The 23,153-nt window shown below is 27.6% G+C and overlaps 1 protein-coding gene across 4 annotated transcripts in view; it reads right to left on the bottom strand.

Annotated features, from left to right (window-relative positions):
• Frl (formin-like protein) overlaps window positions 1-23,153 on the bottom strand; it is a 48,707-nt gene continuing 25,554 nt past the window's right edge. For 2 of the 4 annotated variants that reach the window (XM_072899844.1, XM_072899843.1), the window contains exons 3-18: window positions 12,572-12,655; window positions 11,063-11,149; window positions 10,152-10,258; window positions 9,571-9,710; window positions 9,074-9,252; window positions 8,400-8,476; window positions 7,811-8,126; window positions 7,479-7,595; window positions 6,934-7,174; window positions 6,351-6,625; window positions 5,919-6,186; window positions 5,710-5,837; window positions 5,170-5,614; window positions 4,722-4,996; window positions 4,491-4,604; window positions 1-1,279 (exon numbers count right to left, since the gene is read on the bottom strand). In XM_072899844.1, the coding sequence (XP_072755945.1) occupies window positions 1,067-1,279; window positions 4,491-4,604; window positions 4,722-4,996; window positions 5,170-5,614; window positions 5,710-5,837; window positions 5,919-6,186; window positions 6,351-6,625; window positions 6,934-7,174; window positions 7,479-7,595; window positions 7,811-8,126; window positions 8,400-8,476; window positions 9,074-9,252; window positions 9,571-9,710; window positions 10,152-10,258; window positions 11,063-11,149; window positions 12,572-12,655 (3,066 nt within the window). In that variant the 3' untranslated portion in view covers window positions 1-1,066. Of the gene's footprint in view, window positions 1,280-2,647; window positions 2,748-4,490; window positions 4,605-4,721; window positions 4,997-5,169; window positions 5,615-5,709; window positions 5,838-5,918; window positions 6,187-6,350; window positions 6,626-6,933; window positions 7,175-7,478; window positions 7,596-7,810; window positions 8,127-8,399; window positions 8,477-9,073; window positions 9,253-9,570; window positions 9,711-10,151; window positions 10,259-11,062; window positions 11,150-12,571; window positions 12,656-23,153 lie in introns of all 4 variants that reach the window. The other 2 variants (XM_072899846.1, XM_072899845.1) reach the window with 2 other exon arrangements.

The following is a 23,153-nucleotide window of genomic DNA, read 5'->3' on the forward strand; positions in this document are numbered from 1 at the left end:
TATGAAAGTGTAAGCATTTATTTCGAATCTCATGCATTTGCTTTCAAGTCGTACATTTATATATTTTGTAACAGGCTTTCCCAGCTTACTGCACGTTTCGTTGGAATGTTTACAGATACCATACGTATTATAAATTTATAAAAATCTGCGACTGAGCTCTAGACCGATTCTACACACAAACTTACGTTAAGAGTTAAATGACTTTGTCCATTTGACATTAAGCAATTACAAGATGTAATTAATTTAATGAATACATATTTATATAATTGAATTATAAATATTTTCAATACATATAACAATCAACAACTAAATTTAATTAAACAATTTTATACGTTTCACGGAACAGAGTATGGAACAGAGGAAAACAAAAGTAATTATATAATCAATATACGTAAAAATTCTACAAATATAAATGTCTCGAACAGTGTTAAAAGGAATTGCATAGAAATGCAAAGAAGTGCGTCTTAATTAATGATAGTATTATGCTATCTTGGAAAGGTGCTTATACATCTTTAATTACGAGATTCATGTATAAACTATGCATATAGAAAGATCATTAAATATCAAGCGTTTTCTAAGATCTCTAATAATATATACCGTTCAGCAATAATTAATAATAATTAATACTGCCGTTCGGAAAATTTACATTCTAGAGATGTGTAAGTAAATTTCAAGTTTATGACAATTGCGAACTTTCAGCACCACTAAGCGACTTGTGCTCAAAAGTTAATTCTTGGACGTACTGAATTGATATTATTTTTAGGTTGCAGATTTGTATGCTCGTAACAGAGCATACACGTAAAAAGCTTCCAAAAATTGTGAAAATATCGAATGTATGTAATACACATATTATCTAGTTGTGTGTGCGCGCGTAGTTAATATTTTCAAAAGTACATTCTCAAACTATATATCGATGTTCTCTTTGTTAATTTGTTGTCGTTTTTTTTTATGTAAAGCTAAATTACAATGAGACTTTAATTCTGTAAATTCATCAAATTGCAAGGCAATCTTCTATAGAATTGAAGCACTTTAAGAGATGTGGATGGATTATTAGAAATGCAAAAAATTAGAGTTCAAGTTCTTCGGCAGTGCGCGATAGTCTATGATTATCGATACGTCGTCGTTGACTACGTCTCACAGCATCCGCTCTGCGATACGGTTCGGATCTGAGACCGAGAAGAATATCTTCCAAAGCACCGTTATACACCTCGTCCTGCTGCAATAGCTTCTTCTCTTGCACCAATCGCGTTTTGTTCTTTAGTTCATTTATGACAGCATCCTGATAATATACAAAGAAAACATAATATTATAGATGTTCAAACTATGCGACATATATTACTCACAAAATCATAGCTTTACTGCTATGTAAAGTTTTCAATATTAAGTTTATATATATATATATATATATATATATATATATATATATATATATCGGTTTATTAAAAAATTTGAACATAAAATTAATGAAAAATTATTTTACCTAGTCTTTAATATTTGAAAAAAAAAAATTTATTATATTAATTTTTTACTTATACTTATGTAGATCATTTATGTTATATGATATATGAAGTTTTATACAGTGATAGCAAAAGATAAGTGATAATGGGAAAATTCTCTCAAGCAACATCAATGCGAGCTAAAACATGCGAATGCATATTTTGATGCATTGTTGTTAGTATAGATGTGATGTAAAAATGAGTTTATGTAGAACATAACATATACATATACAGAGTGTCAATTATAATCAATGGTGTCAATAGTTTTGTTCAATAAATAAAGCTGATATTTTACTTTTTGAAATTTCAAGAAAATATAATTTTATCGAAATATTTTTTGTTTAAATGAAGATGCCAAGATGGTATAATTAAATTTAAAAAAAATGAAGAGGCGACTTTGATATCTTCACTTAATTTTAGACAAATATTTCAGTAAAAAAATTATCCCTCCTTTTCTAAACCATAAATATTATAAGAAAAATAACTGCTTTAATTTAATTTCAAAGAAATTTAACTCCATTGATTACAATTGGATAATAATCATCCACATATTATTCACGATAAATATGTATATGATTATATTAAAAATGTTTACTTGGATGATTCTCTCCAATTGCTTTTTTATTTTTTAATTTTAATTTCAATAAATTAAATTTAATATAAAATCTTTTTTTAATTTAATTATTTCTCAATTGTTTAGTCCACAAGATGTCCTCAATATATTAAAAAGAACGTATATAGAGATATAAAAGACTTTATAAGCCTCTACAATAGGACTCTGCTATTCTGGAGATCAATTGTCCTTTCATAAACTGGAATTCTCCTCTTGAATTGCTCTCCGACTGGTCATTTATCATATATATAACATGATCATGCATAGAATGAAAAAAAGTGGAAGGCAGTGCAATAACATTTTCATTCTACACATATGTCATTAGAATAGACTGAGTGAAGGATGCCAGAATAGCAGAATAATAGTTTCGTCTCAATGATTTCAGAATATCGAGATTCTATTGTATATAAAATAAGAAGAAAAACACTTTTCACGACTTTCAATGAAAAGTTTACATGTTGTATATAATGCGATGTTTGTGTATAGATATTAAAAATCATATGTCAACAGGAGAGAAAGTGAGTAAAGACGAACTTACATGTTGTGAATTGTTTATACATTTGTTATGTTCTGAGCTCCAGTTCATTAAGATGGCGGTGTAACAGACTCTTGTTCGAGTTACAGCAAAATTTCGGTGACTTTAAATCCAAATAAATATGTAACAAATAAGAAAACAGATATTCATGAAATGTATAGTGCTTAAGGAATTGAAATTGCTAAAAAGCCACTCGTGAAATAATCAGAATCGATGTAATTGTTGATCCCTGTAACACATGTCATGCTATTTCACAACATGCAGGAAAAAAAATGTTTTTTGTATTTATTTCTCTATATTTGTTAAAAAAAATTTCAATTTTTATATCGCGAATTTACATACATAGAAATATTTATAATATTATGTAATTTTTAATAATTACATAAATAATAAATTTTTTTTAATCAAGATTATAATGATTTTTAAGAATATAATCAAGATTATAATGATTTTGAAGATTATATAAAAACTATCCAATATGTAATTTATCTAATAATATAACTTAAATTAAAAAGGATAAATAACTTCTTATTTTAAATTTATTATTTTAAAAAACCAAAGTTTGTAAAAGTGCGAATATATCAAAATATATATATATATATATATATATATATATATATATATATATAATAATGTTGTAAAAAAAAAGTATATATATAATTATTAATTTGTAGTTTTCATTTAACAAAAATATAAAAAAAAACAAGTATTCATGCAACAAATTGATAAGATCGCGAATAAAAAAAAGTAAGCATAATTTAGAAATTTTTCTTGACAAATACGAAATAAATTAATTATTAATATATTAATTACAATATATTAATAATTAATTATAATATTTTAATTTCTTGAAACAAGCAATAATTTATATAGATTTATTCAGTTATATTTTTTTTGGTTTTTTATTTTTTACGCAATATTCCGTTATATATAAAAATATTATTCATCAATTTTCTTAGATATAAATTGTGATTATATGATGTGTGATGTATGAGTATTAATTTTAAATAAATGTGCATTGATGTTGTAGGAGAGAAGCACAGAAGATATGAAATACACAGAAAATATGAGTATAGAGAATACACAGAAAATATAAATAATACAAAATATATATATACTAATAGAAAGTGTATTTATTACAGTTATGATGCAAACAATATTAGTAAGCAGATTCATAAAAGAAAAATATTTAAGAATGTAATAGTGATATATACATATACACAGATCTAATAGAATATCTAGAGAAAGTTAAATGATGACAGTAATAATAATTTGAGATATATATATATTCAAATAAAGATTTAAAATTTTATATATATTAATATATATAATTTTAAATCTTTCTTAATTTAAAGAAACAAAAAGATTATATTATATTAGAAAGAAATATCCATTCTACCTTTATTGTGAAGATCAGAATTAAAGAAATTTACAAAATGTACATATCAAAGTCTCGGTAAATTTAATGTGTGTAAAGTAATGATCAATTTGCTAAAAAATTATATAATGTCAAAACTTCTGTTTTTTGCATTCATATTAAATTATGATATAAACAATGAGAGAAAGAGCATGTAATTATTTTTTCTAACTCTCCTGTGTTTTATAAAATATTTTTTACGTTAAAAGTAAGAATAATACATGAGTAAATTTGGCAGTTAAAGTGTTCAAAGAACACAGGAAATACACACATTAAAATAAAATATTTTTGAATTCATATATTAAGCATAGCATGTTATATATGAAGAATTTAAGAAAGATAAAGTATATTCATCTCATTTTCATAATCACCGATAGTTTACACTTGTATAAATACATAGGAATAAAATATTAAAGACATGCGACATACCTGTTGTTTCTTTTGATTCAATTTATTACGTTTTATGATTTCCTCTGAAGTATTTAAAGCTTCTGCTGCAGCAGCTTCTAACCTACGACGCTGTTCATTTTCTTGATCCGCTGCCTACAAATTCGTACAATGTTTTATTATTCAGTACATGTTATTGTGTATTTGACAGAATTGATTCAATGTAATAAGAGTTAAAAATTTCGATATATAGATAGAAGATGACTAGCGCACCTTAAATGCTCTCGCAAATCTGACAAGAAGTGAGAAAAAGGTATTAGCATCAGCTTGTCTCGGACTTTCTCCGAAAAATTCGACACATTCTCGGAAAGCTTCACCGGCAGTGCGTGCGTCAAGTTTCAAACGACGTAATTTTTCCTCAGAATTATTTAAGAAATCGCGCAATACCGTATTGTGCTTTTCTTTGCCGCGCAATTCGTATTCTTTTCGCACAAGATCCATGCCTTTTTCCAACTCGTGAACATCGGTTGTTATATTTTCAAGCGAAACTGTAATTACAATTTTACGATATAAATATGATATAAATATAAATTGAGTGACAATGTGAAATATAAATCAAAATTTTTAAGTAGTAAAATATTAAAATAGAGCTTCAATAATAATTCTTTTAATAATTGAATTTTAAGATTAATATTAAACATATAAAATAAAACGAGCATACCTGTTGCAGCCTTGTCAATGTACATCAATTCTGATTCAAAATTGATCAGTTCTGGGAACTTGACTCGTATTGTGGCAACAATATAATGTAAAAGGCACATCCTTTTATCAGTCGATTTCGTATCCAATAATGTATCTAAGCTTTGTAATTTGAAGCCGTACGCAGGGCCTCGTTTGCTACTGTTTAAATAGTTACCAAAGGCAAGAATAATTTCTAATACTGCTCTTAATTTTTTTGAGCTCTTAACCGAACTGGACGCAGATATCACAGCATGTATTTGTGGCGTAATAAGGTGTAAATTGTCGAAAAAGTTTCCTATGTAGTTCATAATTGATAACTTGGTAGATATCCTTTCTACTTTACCGAGTTGCATCAAAAATTTATCTTCTTCTGTTAACAAGTTGACATTTTTCTTTTCTATGATATATTCGCGGTAAGCCTTTATCTGAAAAGATATATTATTTGTTAGTATTATAAAACGAGTTTTTTTTCTAAATAATAACAATATTTTTATCGAATAAGCAACAGGGACAAGCGTACTTCTTGGTCTGTAGGTACCATACGTTGTAACAATTCCACATTTTCAAGCGAAAGAACTTTCAAGTCCAGAGCATTTACCGCCATTATTACTTTCTCCACTGGCATTTCCATTTTGCGACGCGATATGGCTAAAGCGAAAAGCAAACGGGAAATTAATGATAAACTTGTTTCTACGTCAGCAAACATCATAAATAAAGTTTATTACTAACCAATATTTCGCAATCGCGTGTGTTCCAAGAGTGATACATTTTCAGGCTTCTTGAATCGTTTACTGGGGAAGCTTTGAAGTCCATCAATTTCGCTGCTACCGTTGGCCACGTGTCCACTCATGCCGATCTTAAATCGCTCTTCAAAGTCAGAGAAATCAATGTAGTTGTGCAGACGATCATCATCCAGTTCATTGAAGATAGTACCCCGTACTTGATTAGGTTTCAGAGCAATCCAATTAAGCGTAGGAAGTTTGTACTTTGTTTGGACCTGAATGTGGGAATTCAATTACATAGTAAACTACATAATAAATTATTAATATAATATTAATAATAAAATATTAATAAAATATAAATAATAAAATATTAATACATAGTAAATTAAAGCAATGATCTGAGAAAAATATAAATAATGGTTACCAACAAATTACATACTTTTCGTTTAATAGTCATCGCTCCATCGGGCGCTTGCATCATGCCGGCGGGTGGCGGAGGTATAGGAACAGGTGGCGGTAATTTATGATCTCCTGAAGAAAATGGTGCCATAGGAGGCGGTGGTGGACACGGCGGCGGAGGCGGAGGTGGCGGCGCAGGAGCCGGTGGAGGCGCTTGATCCGATATCGGTGACGGTGTCGAGTTAAATATTTCAGGTGTAATATTATTCGAGTCATTTAGAGGACTCGTTGCAATACCGTTTCGTAGACTAGCGACTGAAAGATTAATAAAAATGCATTAGAGGTCTTAGTTTACGCTTGTTTTATTGCATTAATTATACAAATACAATTAAACCTCCGTATTTGTAATATTTTAATCAGTCTCTCGATTCTTAAAAAAAAAATCATACATATGCAAAATGTCGTAAAATAATTTTTTCATCTCATACATGTGATGATACATATAAAACAGTACAGGAATTGTTAAACAGTACAGGAAATAAAAGATATTAAAGATATATGGAAATGTTAAAAATACGGAGGTTTGATTGTACGATTGTACTTTGATCTAGAAAATAAAATACCTGATGAGCCTTTTGTAAGCGTATCCGTAAGACTTTCCAACTCGATTATCTTATTTTCCAAAACGCTTTGCCTTCGGGCGGAATCTTGTCTTTGTCTCTTCAAAGCCGTAAGTTCTTCTTCTACTAATCTACGTGCTTCCAAGGCGTCGGCGTATTCTACTTTTAATGCGCCTAATTCGGTCTCTAACTCCGCCAATTTTGCCAACGATTCTCTTTCTAATTCTGCCATACGATCGTGCGCCTGTAACAACAATTATGATAATTAGTAAACTAATATTATTAGTATATGAAATAATATAATATTATAATACTAATAACATTAATAATATTAATATATGTATATACTTTAATGTAATTACACCCATTATAATAAATTTCTAAATTAAAAGTGGATCGAGTTTATAATTTCTACCGCATTTTAAATATAAAATTATATATAAAATTGGAAAAAACTTATAAATTATAATTTATAAATAATATTTTATGACTCATTTTCCTTTTCAACATATCATATATAATACCATAGATAAAGCTATATCACTTACATGACCAAGTTCGTCTTCTAATTCCGCTACTTTCTCTAATGCTGCAGTCTTTGTTTCGCTGTCCTCCATCAAGGCAGCTACATCAAATACATTATCCAGATAAGCCGATATTTGAACCTACAAAAGTGAAGTATCTCGATTAACTGTTATTATTTTCAAATAAAAACAAAAAAGAGTCACAACAAATTTGTCGCTTTGCTTTTTCTGTTTTTTCGTAATTAATCAAAATTAATCGAATAAAGGTACGATTTAAAATGTATATTCATATTTATTGATTATTTACTATCCAAGGATAAGCGTTGAATTATAACAAAAATATTCAATTTACTCACTTGCAAATCTTCGCTCTCTGTGTGTCTAAGTTTCTCAAGATATTCATCTAATCCAAGTTTTGTAAACTCGTATTGCAAATGTACTCTGAAGTTCATGTCCTCGACCGAATGCACGACAATATTAACAAATTGCATACAGGCAACCATAAATTCTATATGAAAACTATCGTACTGGGTGAAATACGCCATAAGTGTCGTGAATCTTCTCCTCTCGGAACAGACTTCTTTAAAGTTATCGAACGCTGACAAAATGATTTCATGGCCGCCCTTTACCAAACAGATTGCTGCAAGGAGCTCTAGTACTAGAGCTTTCGTTCTAAAAAAGAGATTTATTAGATATAATAGTGATATATTACAACAGATTTGATTATTGAAAATAAAAAGGGAGAAAAGATAATGCGCAAAAAGATTATTTTTTTAATCTTGTATATAATTATTAAAAATTTGCATTGGTTTGAATGTGAAGCAAGCGATTAAGTATAATATAAAAAATTGTAGATATTGCTTTGTGAGCGTTTACAGCGCTTTCTATCTGACTTTCTAAGACATATGAGATACAATAATAGATAATAGACAATACATGACTCACCTCAGACTTTTATGGATTAAACTTAATGCAATACAATTGATAGCTTCTCTGTGTTGAATAACCATGTTAAATCCGTACTGTAAAAAACCAATGCAAATATATATCATACACATGTGCTTCTATATGCTTATAGATGTAAATAAAAAGATGATATATTAATACTTTTTAAATAAAAGGTATGATAGATGATTTTAATAAAAGATCACTATTCATATGTTGCGAAGAACTTGAAAAGACTATAAAAATTAGGGGTAAAAACTTATTCTATAATAATAGCTTAAAAATATCTATTATAACATTATATGTGTTCATTCTCAAAATAAATATGACAATTATAATAATATCTTCGAGAATATCTTCAGTCAGATTGAAATATGCATATAAAATAATATGTTTATATATAATTATAATCATATTAATTATAAGAATATCTTCAATCAGATTGAAATATGCATATAAAATAATATATTTATGTATGTTATATAATTTCTATTTTGAAAACTATACAAAAATATATTATATAGAATTATAATAATTTTTTTACACTTGTAACTTATAGAATTTATTTTCCAAGTTATTGCACAATACGCTAATGATAATCGTTATCTTTCGTTTTATCGAATGCAGAATTAAATTTTATCTATCTATATGTGTGCACTAGATTTCATATTAACCTTATTATTCATAATGGCACGCATGCATAATATGCAAACATGAATGTCGTCCTTTGCTTCACCCATATTTAAGCGCGCTACGTGTCGGGATCTCCTTTTGACACCAGGACTGTCTTTAAGCTCGTGAAGAGATGGCCTCAAGCATCCGTTGTTTAATGTTGAGGTATCACCGGTGCTTGCTGCGTCAATATTATTATAAAATATATAATATAATATAATTATAATCTTTTTTCAAAGATATTTTATTCGGTTATTCGAAGATATATTTTTTATTAAATAATTGAAGTAATTATTTTCTAGATAAATATGGAAGTTGGTTTGTAAGTATAAAATGTTTGTTTCTATTCTATAGACTATTCTGTTACAAGAAATTTCATATATATTATTGTTTTTCGTGAATTAAAATGCCTAAAATTTATTATGTTTATCTAAGGCTCAGATATGCTCTTTTCGTTTCAAGATTCGTTTCTTTTTTGGTTTTCTAATCGACTTCTTACCGGTTTGTAATTTTTCCTCAGAACTTGTGTGAGATTCTAAGAGCCGTTGCTCATGCCGCATCATCAGTAGCCTGAAGCTGAGGTAGTCTATCAAGGCATCTAGGCCTTGATTTTCCTCATCCAAGAACTCTCTTACCCATCTATAACACTATTCAGCTCAGAATACAGCCTTTCGAAAGGACGAGAGCACGAATGAACGAACTCTAATCATATTAGTACAATTATCTATCAATTATCATGATTAATGGTTTAGGTGATTGGCGTGATTATATAATTACATAGCGTAAAATAGAAAGTGTGGACGGAAAGTATGTATCACAATTTCAATTTTCTTCTTCTTTTTCATTTTAAATGTTAACAAGCACAATATTAAAAGTTTACAAATACTTTTAAAAATTTAGTTCACATTTATCTAATATACCATTCGCCTAAAAAACTTATCTAAAGGAAAAGTAAACGAATGTTGCTATTAAGAAAGATGATTAGTAGATACATTTTAAAGACTTTGGCAAAATAATTGAAATAATAGATGAATGATAAATAATTATTATGATGACTAAACGACTATTAGATTTGCTTACTCAATGTGATTTGTGCGTAAAGATATTTCCAAATCTCGTAATACTTGGGTCGATGTAGATTCTCCAACCATTTTCCTTTTCTGGAAGAATGTAAGAAAACGATACGACTGTGTAATCATTAGTATCGGTTTGATAGAGAACCTCTTGGGCGCGAGCGGGAAGATGTAATATAATTACTATCTCCGAAAAAAAATAAAAACAAAAATGCACGTTTATCCGTATTGTTTGATTTTCATATACTATATTGTGAAATATCAGAATCTCTAAATCAGCTAATCACACTTGTTAGAATTTAATATGCAATAGATATAATACGTGTGTTAAAAATAAATTAAACTATTTAGATTCACTGCATGTTTCGTGCTAAAAATGATTGATCTGCATTTTCTGATATTTCATACATAACAACAAAATATATAATTAAAACATTAAAAATGTAGTGACAATACGGATATATTTTTAAAATATTTTTTTTTTAAACAATCTATTACATTAAACGAGAGTCATTCGTCACCTAAATTGTTACAGATAAATATTTCTGAACTCGAATAATATCGAAAAACTGGCACTTTTATAATTGCAAGAACATGTAAAAGAATCAATTAAAATATGTAAAAAGAAACATATATATATGGTTTCATGTCGTTTAAATAACAAAGATGAGCTAGACTCAAAATGTCTAAGAAGCTGCTTCAGCTAGAAACATTTCAAATATCGTAAACAATGTATCACTTGCAATCATAAAATTATCAATAAACAGTTTCTTGATATCTTATTTTAATTAAGAAATACTGACTTGTAACAGTTACGTGACTCATCTTATATACGCGACCCAAAAACATATTGCGATACTCAAGGAGAAAAGAAGATAAAAAAAAAAAAAAAACTGAAAGAAAAATAAAGCAACGTACTCGATGGCTTCGTGATGCTTTGGGGTCCAGGTAAGTCCGTAACTTTGCCAAATAATGGGACGGTGGATCCTTAGCTTGTACTCTTTCCTGTAAATATTTCAAATATTTCAGTATAATAAATTTGTCGATTTTTTTATATAGCAAATTAACTTTGCTTTTGTTTTCATATTTTTGCAACTAATTAAATATTAAGAGAAACTCGATTTTCTTCGAAGATTTATTCGCGAAATCGATTCTGTCGCATATTAATTAATGGATACGATTTGTTTTTTCGGAGCTTCGAAAATTTCGTTTGTGTGTAGTCTGCGGTGACTTTAGCAGTTACATTTAGAGAAGGAAATGTTGCGAATACATGCCGTCGCGAGAAGGGATGCTGCGTATTTTTTTGCGGGTACATCGTATAATAAGCACGGCTGGCATTACATCCGTCTCGTGTTACACATATGGCCCTACAGGCCGGTTCAAACATACATCCAGACAAACCATCCATGACCCATGAACTATTCCCACCTTGAGAAGGCATTGATATATTTTCGTAAGATATTCTTGTATCTTTTATGTATTTTATTAAATAGGAAAAGAGATCATAAAGTATGCACGATTTATTCGTTGCAATCGAAATAAGCTTCGATTAAAACAGAATGTGTAGAATTTTGTTACTTCAATATTAACAAAAATTAACATTTTGGCAATAATAGAGAAAAAGCTATCATAAGTCATCCTGGCTTTTAGCGTACCATACTACTAATTGTTTATAATGTATTAAAACTAAAAAATGAGATTCTAAAACTTATATTAGAAAAGAGGGAATAATGATCAATAGAAATATTTAATTTTTAATATTTTACGTTCTCTTTGAAACAACTATATAAAAATAATATTGTAGACAATTCATAAATTATGAAGATTTATTGTAATAATTTTTTAAATAATTTCTAAATTATAATTAAATCTATTTCATTATAAAGATTAAAAATTAACCCGAAAAATATTTCATAATATGTATTTACTTTTTTTTTAAAAGAGTAGGTTAGTGAAAGTATTGAAACAAAAAGACAGAAAAAGAAAGATATAAATTAATAATAAACCCATGCAATTTCTTAGCCGAATCGATTATGTCATCTGTTACTCAATTCGCCGCGATTTAAATTGCTTGCTTACTTTCGCGAAATCGACGATGGTCTATGATTAAATTTTATTAATAATTTTTACAATAATCATTTGTATATAAATCACTTTCCTTGATTTATTAAAAATAAAATAAAGGAGAGCAAAATTAAAATTATTTAAAAATATTTAAGAGTAATAATATTTAATATTTTTTTGTACTATTTGACACATTATATTAACATAAAAGATTCGTTTTTGATCGCTTTTGATATTATTAGTATGCAATAAACCGATCTTTATTATATCCTCTATAGATATAGTATTAATTATATCAATTTTAGTCTCTGCTCTTTCTATATGGACTTTTATATAGTATCCTAATATTATATATATGCTTACTTGATCACATATAATGTCCCATTTCTTCTCGTTGTCGTACTGTTTCAAAAGCTTCGCCTTGTCCGGTGGCAAATCCATGGAGGCCTACAACACAAAAAGTAGCCACTTTAATATCCGTCTGGATACGAGTTCTGTTTAAAGTGAGAAATTAACGCAAAAGATCACAGCAATTTGCGCAAGATAATTAAGTAGCACGATGTATCAAAAAAATCAATAAAAATAACTAAATAATTAAAAAGGATTTTAAATGAAGAATAAAATTTGGATCTGTAATTTAAGAAGTTTGTTTTAGATAGTTTGACCCTTTTTGATCAAGGCCTTGTAATTTCGTAAATTTTTATTTTTAGGTCTACATTTAGTCTTTAATATTTTTATTGAACATTTTATTGAACTTGTACATATGTCTAATTGTAATTTGTTTATTAAACATTTTGTTTATAAGTAAACAAAATTTTTGCAAAAATGACTATTAGATTTATTCGTATTAATTTATTAAAACCTATTATTTAAATATTTATACAAAATATTTAAATATAAAATATTTTACACTCTTAATAAACTTTTATTAAGTCTCAACAATCCAATAATTAATTATTATTGTTTGATTCGCTCGATGATGTGATTAAAATAACAATTTATTTGCGAAGAAAATAAAACGTAGACTATTATAGTCTAAGATGAGTATGGTAAACGAATAATTATTATCAGAGAGCGGAAGCCACGATTGCATGACATCATCATACACACGCACATGCATACGAAAGTCTTCCTAAATAACTGAACGCTATGATGATATGATAAACGAATTTTACATATGAATTGTATAAATTGTGAATTATATACTTTGAAAAACTAATGTTAAAAAACAATCTCGTTACTGGTACTGCATAATACAATAATAAAACGTTATTATATTATGGTTAAGTGAACAGATGATAATTGCTTACGCGAAATATTTAAGCGTAAAAACTAGCAATGCGTAATAATATAATGCTTGTTCTATGTAACAGTTCATAATTGTTATGAGTTTATTAAAAGTACATTGGCATACACTTTTTTTGTTGAACAATAAAACATCAAATTTATAAGTTCGAACATTATAATGATAAAACAAACCGTTAAGAATTGATGTAGACAACTACAATTAAAAAATAAAAGTAATAACAAGCTTCTGTTTGATTGAAAATTACGTGTTTTGTGAGAGCTGATCTATGTTTAAAAAAAAATTAAATTTATAAAAAAAAACTTACAATATATGTATATACATAACATCAAATTTTATCTGTGTTTTTATTTTAACTTTTCTTCTAAATGTTTTTATATTTTATATATTTTGAATGAAATTTAAATATTATACATGTTTCAACTTCATTAAATTTCTAGACATATAATCATAGAAAAATATCAGTGTGAGTTCATGTAATATTTCATGTAAATTGATAAGTATGAAACGGTGCTAAATTGTATCAAAAGTAATTTAATATGTAAAAGATATGCACATGTCTAGCTTTCTGCTCTATTAGATGAGACACAAGATTACGGAGTATTTCGAATGCATAATCGCACGATTATTATCTTGCTCGTCGACAAACTTTTTGCTTGATCTTGTACTTTTTGGAGAAAGTTAACACGCACGTTCTCCTTCGATGACCAGAATGAGTTACTGTTTCCAGCAACGTAATACGATTTCTGTTTCCGTTTCATGGCAATAGCTACCGTCGCGTTGCAATTCTGCCGCATTAGCATAATATTTGTTCTTGAGTTATGGTTTCTACTCAACTGGAGCGAATAATTCTCTCTTTCATTTTTCGGATTTGTAGAAGAACATGGTAATGCTAGCTTTCTTCTAAGAAACTATAAAAAATATAAGCGATTTATAACGGATTTTAATTTTATTGCCAATCGCATAATAACTTCACTTTGCACTTGAAAACATTTTTTCACACTTCTACATAAGTAGTTACCATATCAGTTAATGCTATTATGTTCTTAACATATAATCTTCTCTTTCAAAAAAAAAAAAAACAAACAGATGATAGTGTATTTCCAATCTTCTATACTGCAAGTCATATTCATGTTGTGCTAGCATTCTTCTTTAATCAAAATTTAAAAGCATCAAATTTCACATTATCTTATTGTATATGTATATAATAAGTTAGTAATTAATTTTAAGATTCATGAAAAATTATATTTTTATTTGTAATTCTTTATTCAATAGTAGAATCGCGAAATTTCTTTGTCATTAATAAATAATTGAATATTATGTCTCTTTCTCTCATATTATTTAAAATTATTTATCTAATTACCATTCCTTTAACATAATTTAACAATTCGGGAAGTAAATTAAATTTCATAAATTATTAATAATAATTATTAATAAGACTGTCAATAGTAAAATAGCTTTGTAATTTTTTCAAGGAAATTCTCTGCTCTTTACAAATTGAAGAGCTTTCTATCGTATCCAACGCTTTTATAATTTAGCTCTTTAAGTCTTGAAAGCAACGCGAAATGACAGTTACTTTAAGACTACTTTGAGAGTACTTAAGAAAGTAAACAAGAGTTGGAAGCAAATGACAGTATGTATACAGAGAGTTACATAATCGATAATTCTAAGTGACGTGACGATAAGTATGTTTAATAGTCAAGTTATAGACATTGACTTCGTAGCATAAAGTTCTATTATGTAGCATAAAAGATAAAGTATAATATACAAAATGCAAGCTGTAAAAATATTAATAAAGGTTCTTATAAACTTATTTTAATCTATTTTTTAACTAATAATCAGTTTCTTTTTAAGCTGCTTGTATATAAAATTATTCATAAAATATGTGTTCAAACTTTATGTATATAAAAATGTAACAGTTTAAACATTTATCATTAAAAATATATTTGGACAAAAACTTCGTAATTAATATTATCTAATTTTTGCAAAACGTTTACGGACGATTATTAAATAATTAGTAAAGTACTGAAAAATGTAACTCATTTATCACTAGTGTGAAAATCATTTCTAGAAACATTACTACATACATTTAAATTTATACCTTATAAAAAACTTCTACATTGCTGTGAATCGTCACTAGTTAAGAACAAATTATGGGCGTCGTAAATGACAAAACTGTGACATCAAAGAACTCTTGGATTACGTTCGTCCCCTGTAATGTTCTGTTATATCTTACCAAGATAATGGAACATCACAATTAAGAAACTACGAGTATTTATTTATCATGATTCATTGCATTGACAAGACAATCACCTCGTTTATCGAAGAAATGTATCCATTTTACGTTTATCACGTCTTAAAGTTTAATTTAAGGGATCAATTTTAAAAAATTATTGATTTTTCTTTTTAGAAAAAATATATATTAATAAAATTATATACATTTTACATATAAGATATATTAATAGAATTTTACAATATAAAAACATTTATTATTTTAATTTGTACAATATTCATTTATGACATTTAAAAATTCTATTCAAAAGTATCAGGAATAAAGTGAAAGATAGCTCTATCATGGTATTCAGCACAATACAATGTCAAACTAAGAAAATATTATAAATTCTATATACATGTAGTGGGATTAGAAATGGTATTAATTACTAATTTATTTCCGCAGGATGTTTATTTTCACGATATTATTAAGATTTCTCTTCCCTCTCTTTGGATTAGTAAATTAAATATGTCGAAGAATTAGTAATTCTGGGGGAAAGTGCGAGATTTCTGTCCTATAAATGCAATTGTTAAAATGCTTCGAATGGTAGAGAGCGAGTTCAACTATGGGGTACGAACGCTGCAATCATTGGTTTCGCTTCGCTGCAATGCGCTTTCGCTTTCAGCGTGACAGAGATACGAATCTTCAATTGTGCAAAATGTTACTTGAAAAAAGATTCATCATCGCGACTGAAGATAGCATAAGTTAAAATACATAAAAATAATTCCATAAATAAATAACATGACAAAAAATAAATTTATAAATTAAAGTCTGCACGTATTTAAATAGCGAAGTGTTATTCCACATTCAGAGATTTAATCAAATAAAATAAAATATTTTAAATGAAGACTGCTGCATATTCTAGGCACACGTACTCAAGTTCTACGCATATAATCCCATATAAAATAACGTAAAAAAACAGCAATAATCTCAGAAACGATTTCCTTTTCACTATTAAGCAAACTTACTACTAGACGACGATCCTCTTTCAGGAAAAATGGGTCGGCGATAAATCCGTAGATGAGACCAGACTAAATTCTTAGTATTACATGCTACGTTGCGTTGATATAATGCAACGAGTGTTTTCGGGTCATTGGAAACGGGGCTACAGTAACGATTAGAAATAAGCGTCGCATAGTAGTAGCACGTGCAGACATTTTGAACAATGAAACGACGAACAAAATCGTATTGTTCATTAATTGTCCGGTAACTATACGTGAAATATATAGTTTTGTAAATAAATAAATATATATATTTTTTAAATTTGCTTTAAAGTAAATTGTGATTTTCTATTATTTATTTACGATAATTTTGACATTTTATAATTAAGAAACTTTACACTTTTAATAAATTATAATGTGAAACGAGTTAATAAAAGTCAATCCTAAAAGAGCTCCATAATAACAACAAGATCGAACATTATCTATTTGACACATGACAAAAAGTAATTTGTAATATATATATATATATAAGACAGTGTGTGGGAAGATTTCCTGTGCGATAAATCATGAAGGTGCATCAGAGCGAACGAATGTGTGGCCAATTGTTGTAACACGTACGAAGTGAGACAGGATTTATGGTCAGGAAGTCTTTCTGTGTCGGCAGCCTCCTCCCTCGGAAGAAAGCTCATGTTTTACGAGTATTCGTTTGGTCTTACGAATAAAATCCGATAAAAAGCCGTCATATAGGTATGCTAGTAAAAGAGAGTTAATATATTCGACGTAATTGTACGTTTGAAATTTTTCAACAAGTTCTGATCGATTTATGTATATATCAGATAAATCACTCATGCACGATCGTAATAATTACGAATATTCGCACGAAATATGTGAATATATACGCGAAGAAAATTAAAAGATGGAAAACATTCAAGTTCTTTATTTTTTCGAATTTTCTCAAATTACATTGTACTAATTTTGGAAAAGAGAATATTATGTTTTTTTCGAATAGTAAATCTCATTTTAATTTCTTCGATAAATAACGAATCTCTACATACATATATATATAAAAAAAACTTTTGCATTTGAAAATTTAAAAGAGTAAAGAATTAAGATAATAGTCGTTTTTAATAACTATTTGAGTACAGTTCTAGGAGTTTGTCAGTTGTGCTAATTGACAATTGGACAGGAAATTTTTTTTCATTAGAAAATATGCAATTCAAAAATTCTATATATCAAATGTTCTCTACTTAATAAGCATCCATGAATCACAAACTTGTACAAACTTATAACAAATATAATAAAAATATATAATAAAAAATGTAATACATTATTTATGCAAACTCTCTAGTAATAACATCAATATTAACTTTCTAATACTCTATTTTTTATAATTATATAAATTTCTAATATAATTTTAATTTCAAATTTAGGATCTAATAATTACGAAGATATGTAATGTCAAACACTGGCATATTGCGAAAAGTGATATTCTACTTTGACATTTTCGTAGAGGAAAAAACTCCTTAGAGAATCCCTCCCCCAGTAAGAGCTTTTATGCTTTAATGGTGCGATATATATTACATATATTATTGGTATAATATGTTAACAAGCCATTTTCAAAGTGTCTTGATACTTGTCACTAATACGCTTATTTAATGCAGGAAAAGAAAAGACTTTGTCGACTAATCAATTATACGACGATCATTCCTTTCAGTAAGATTAATTCTCAAATTAGTCGATTTGATGTTTCTTTGCTTATTTTTTTGTTTTTTGAACAACAATCGATGCCTAAAGGCGGTGTGTATCTCTTTCATCGCGTACCAACATGAGTATACTCGTGAATATGTGCTGTCGAGCAACGTTGCATATGTATGCGGCATGTACGTGTGAAAGCAAATCTACCGTGAATGCAATTAGACATGGACAAAGGGATGTAAAGGATTTGCACTTGTGTGCCTCTGGAGGTTTTCGACAGGAGAAAAAAAGCTCAACTCAAAAATATTTAAATAATTGAATACACATATAAAATAAGTATGGTAGTTAAGTAAGTAGTTTTTAGTGCTAATATTATTCATCAAATTGAATAATTCAGCAGAATTTTTTTCCGAATTTTTTTGTATTAAACTTCGATATGCAATATTATTAAACTGTTGTTATTCGTTATTTATAAATAATTGCTTTAAAGCCAGACATTAATGATTCTTATTAATTCATAAAAATTTAAAAAATTACAAGTTAAACAAATATATAAAATATAATTATATCCCACATATAATATCAAGATTTTTAATTCAACAGAATTCTACGAAATATATCTATAACATTTTTATTCTTTTTTAAAGATATTTAGCGCTAGTAATTATAAAGTTATAAAAATAAATAACTAGTTTAGTTAGATTAAAAAAAAAAATATATAATAGTATATTTGAAAAACTATATATATAATTCAATCAGTTTATAAAAATAAAATAATTTGTAATAATTTGGAAACATAATTTGCATTATGTTGTATTATTAAAGTCGAGTTTCTATCTTTGTCTATATGCGATAATAATTCATTTTTATTATTAAATATTAACAATAATTAACAAAATTAAGAAGATAATAATACAAAATATACGAAAACAAAAACTTCATCTGATTAATCTTCAGATATAGTATCGTGCTAACTGGTTATATTTGCACAAAGAAACGGGATCCGTTTGCAAAATGCATTCATAAATACGTTTCAGTTGTGAACGAAAGCGAATGAATGAATAGCCATTGAAAGTAGAGTTTACGTCTTTGTCAGGCATCCCGACCATTGTAGAAGTATCCTATTAGAGGTAATCCGATATCCACTAAAGCGCAATTATGTCGTGAAAAGCTGCTTCAATAAAGTATGCAAGGATAAAAAAGGCGACGCGATTCTTTTCATATTTCTTGCTTTTACATGCTATCGGTTTAAAATGTCAAAATGTTAAAATTACACTAAGAATATCAAAATATATATAAGAAATAATTTTTTTTCCTCTGAAAGTATGCGTGTATGTGTTTGCGAAAAAATCTGTTTTAACTAATACCAAAACACTTGATTATAATTTATCTCTTCATGGAATCGAAAAAAACTTTAAAACTCATTTCTATTACATCAGAAACGATTATACAAATCATTTATTAATCAGGTAAATGTCTTTATTAACGTCTAATATCTCTAAAACAATAAATTTAATATATGTGTAATACACATCTGATTATCAATATATTTAACGATTTGTATGTATTTGAATATTGCAAAAAGAGCAAACACGAAAGATTTTAACATGGCAATAAATATTTAAAGACGTTGACCAAAGAATCGACGACGTAACTTCATTTCAATACCCACAGATACCCTTCGAATATCGAATTACCTCGACACCCGAGTGGTCATATCGGCAATAAAATGACGTCTTAACGGCGTCAAGAACGAAACTAATCTTTATTGGTGAGTTCACCGGGGTTACCAATGGACTACCGCTCGTTACATGGGCATTGACCTTTGAAGCTAACAAGAGAGAGCTCTCAACTTGTGACATTCATCAATGTATATTTGGTAAAAGGGTAAGTTTTTTGAATTCATGAATGATCCTGTGCAATCTACAATTTTTCACATATTATTTTCTTTCTAGTTTGTTTGCTCTTTATTCGGCTATTAAAGAGATTTGTCGAATTTTATTTCACGTTGTGCCAGAGAAAAATGACTTCGCATAAAGTTCACGCCTATTCATGCCAATATATTATATTATGGATATTTATTCTGAATTATATAGACATACTTTTTGACACATCAGAAGCATAAAGCTCTATAGACAAATTGCTTCATGTTGTGCCCGAATCTTTTCACAGCTTTGATCCAAAGCCGAGGGGTTCTTAATCGGATCAATGGTTCTCTTATGTGGAGCGAATACTGTGCAAATTTAATGAACTACAAGTACGACATTTTTATTAAAAAGTTGGGAAATCATTCTTTGAAATTAATAAAATTTACATATTATTTTCCTATTACTATTTTTTTATAAATATATATTTTTATGATTCGTTGCCTGTGTGTATATTGATATTTTTAAATTCTTAAAATTGATATAACTATTATACTCTTTATAATTTTCCAAATTTTTAGACAAATATAAAAAAAATGTTCATTTTATTTTTATAATTATTTTGTTTTATAATTAGTATCTCTCACGCACAAAAATTATATTAAAAAAAATATAAATTTTGACCTTTCTTAAAATATAAATTTTGTCAATTTCTACTTTTCTCACATTTATCATTATAATTCTAATTATAAGTTTATTTTCTCGTTTTTGCTATATGTTTTGATTTAATAAAAATAATTATATTAATTCAAAAATATATTCTATATATACATATAAAAATTAAATTCATTGAAACTATTGGTACCCACTAACAATAAGAATTAATAATATTTCGTGTTTAAAAAATTTTTATAATTTATGATTTTTCAAATAATGTGTTTTAAGATACAATATATTCACCTCTTAACCTTCATATTCATCAACAAAATTTATGGAACGTATGTCTTGGCACAGATCCAAGCGAATTTGACGTGAACAGACTACCTCTATGTAAAGAAAATACTTTGGATGCATCACCACGTGCTATTTCATGAAATTAATGGACTCATTGTAACAATTTTATGAGCGATTCCATACACTGTATCTTTGTTAATAATTCTTGTTAATAAATTTCATTTACACACACATAGATACATGCACGTATAACACATGCATACATAAAAACACAATAAATATATAATAAGTTAAATACATTATAAAAATTTAAAATATATGAATTATATATTCGTGAGTGAAAAAAATTAACTAAAATGTTATTAAAATTTTCAAAAATAATTTAATATATAAATGTATGTGTATATATTTTAAAACAAAATGGAATTATAATACCAGAGATAAACTATGCTAATTGATTGTCTCATTAAATTTTATCTATAAGATATTGAGAGATTCTTCAATATTAAATACAAAGATGTGTAATAAATATTTAAAATTATTTCTTTTGTGTTTTTTTATTTATTAAATTTTACGACTTTGCGTTATACACGTATTGCTGAAACTATTTAATTATTTGAAATTAATCCACATATGCACGCACTTACGAACGCACGCACGCACGAATGCACGCACGAACGTACGACGCAGGTACACCCACACACGCATACATGCATAGACGACAGGATATAAAACACAAATATTTGAAAAATTTAATTACTTTAAAATATTGTGTATGTTACTATTTTAATTAACGTCTAATAATAGTGCAAATAATAATAAAAAGAATGCATTATAGAAAAATAAAAAATAACTTTGTAAAATTTTGTAGAAGTAAATTATTACACGAAGCCAGATGAAAATTGCATCCGAGGGCAGATTAATGCATGCGATTCTCCGCTCGAGATAAAGTTCACGTGACATGCAAAGATTGGAGAAAGTCGACTATGCCGATATTAAAGCTAACGATAGCAATCTAACATAATAAATATGTGGATAAATACGATCGTGCAAGAATTCGAACTAGTATTAAAGTAAAACCAATCTCGTATAAACACAAGTCTAATGAGTCAATTCTAGGCGCCCGGCGCCAGATCAGGAAGGAAACTAGAAATAAGAACATCAGGTCCTGTTTCCTCAGCTCGGCAAATTAGTCTGCATTCTACATTCGTTTTTTTCAAATGCATAGAATAAAATATTATGCGCAATATTTTATACTTGATAAACATAAAATTGTGTAATAACTTTTAATACATTTAAGATGTATATATATATATATATATATATGTAATACTTATATTAAGATTATATTTAATAAAATAAACGACTGACGAATTTCATATTAGAACAAACAGACTGAAATTTAATTTGTCTAAATCTGAACCTATCGCAATATTTATTAACTAAAACGTAGAAATAATAGTTGTTTTTCTTATTCCATTATCAGATTTTACTAATTTTAGAATCAAGATGTTTTCATTATATTTATATAGCCTTATATGTTTCAAATTACATTGTATTTTCAAGCTATCTTTACTATTTATTGTTTTTTGCAATATTTCGTATTAATGATTTAGTAATGATTTCAATTCAATATCAAATATTTAGCAAGCATTACTTTTGTGACATTAGATGCGCGTTAGCAATTACTTTTCGTGTTCTCGAGAGAAATGTTAACATTGGCATCAGCAATAGCAAACTCAAAAAGTATTCGCGAGAGCGAGACGCAAATAAATGAACATAAGAAATCCCATCAGCACAACAAGTTAAACGTATTTGTGCATGTTCAATAGACGAGCGTATACATTATACATCCTCGAAATATGAAAGAATTGGCCGTTGTCAAGTACTTAAGCTTCAGCGAACCGTCGTC

The sequence above is a fragment of the Anoplolepis gracilipes genome, chromosome 9, assembly GCF_047496725.1.
Source record: "Anoplolepis gracilipes chromosome 9, ASM4749672v1, whole genome shotgun sequence".
NCBI classification, from domain to species: Eukaryota; Metazoa; Arthropoda; class Insecta; order Hymenoptera; family Formicidae; genus Anoplolepis; species Anoplolepis gracilipes.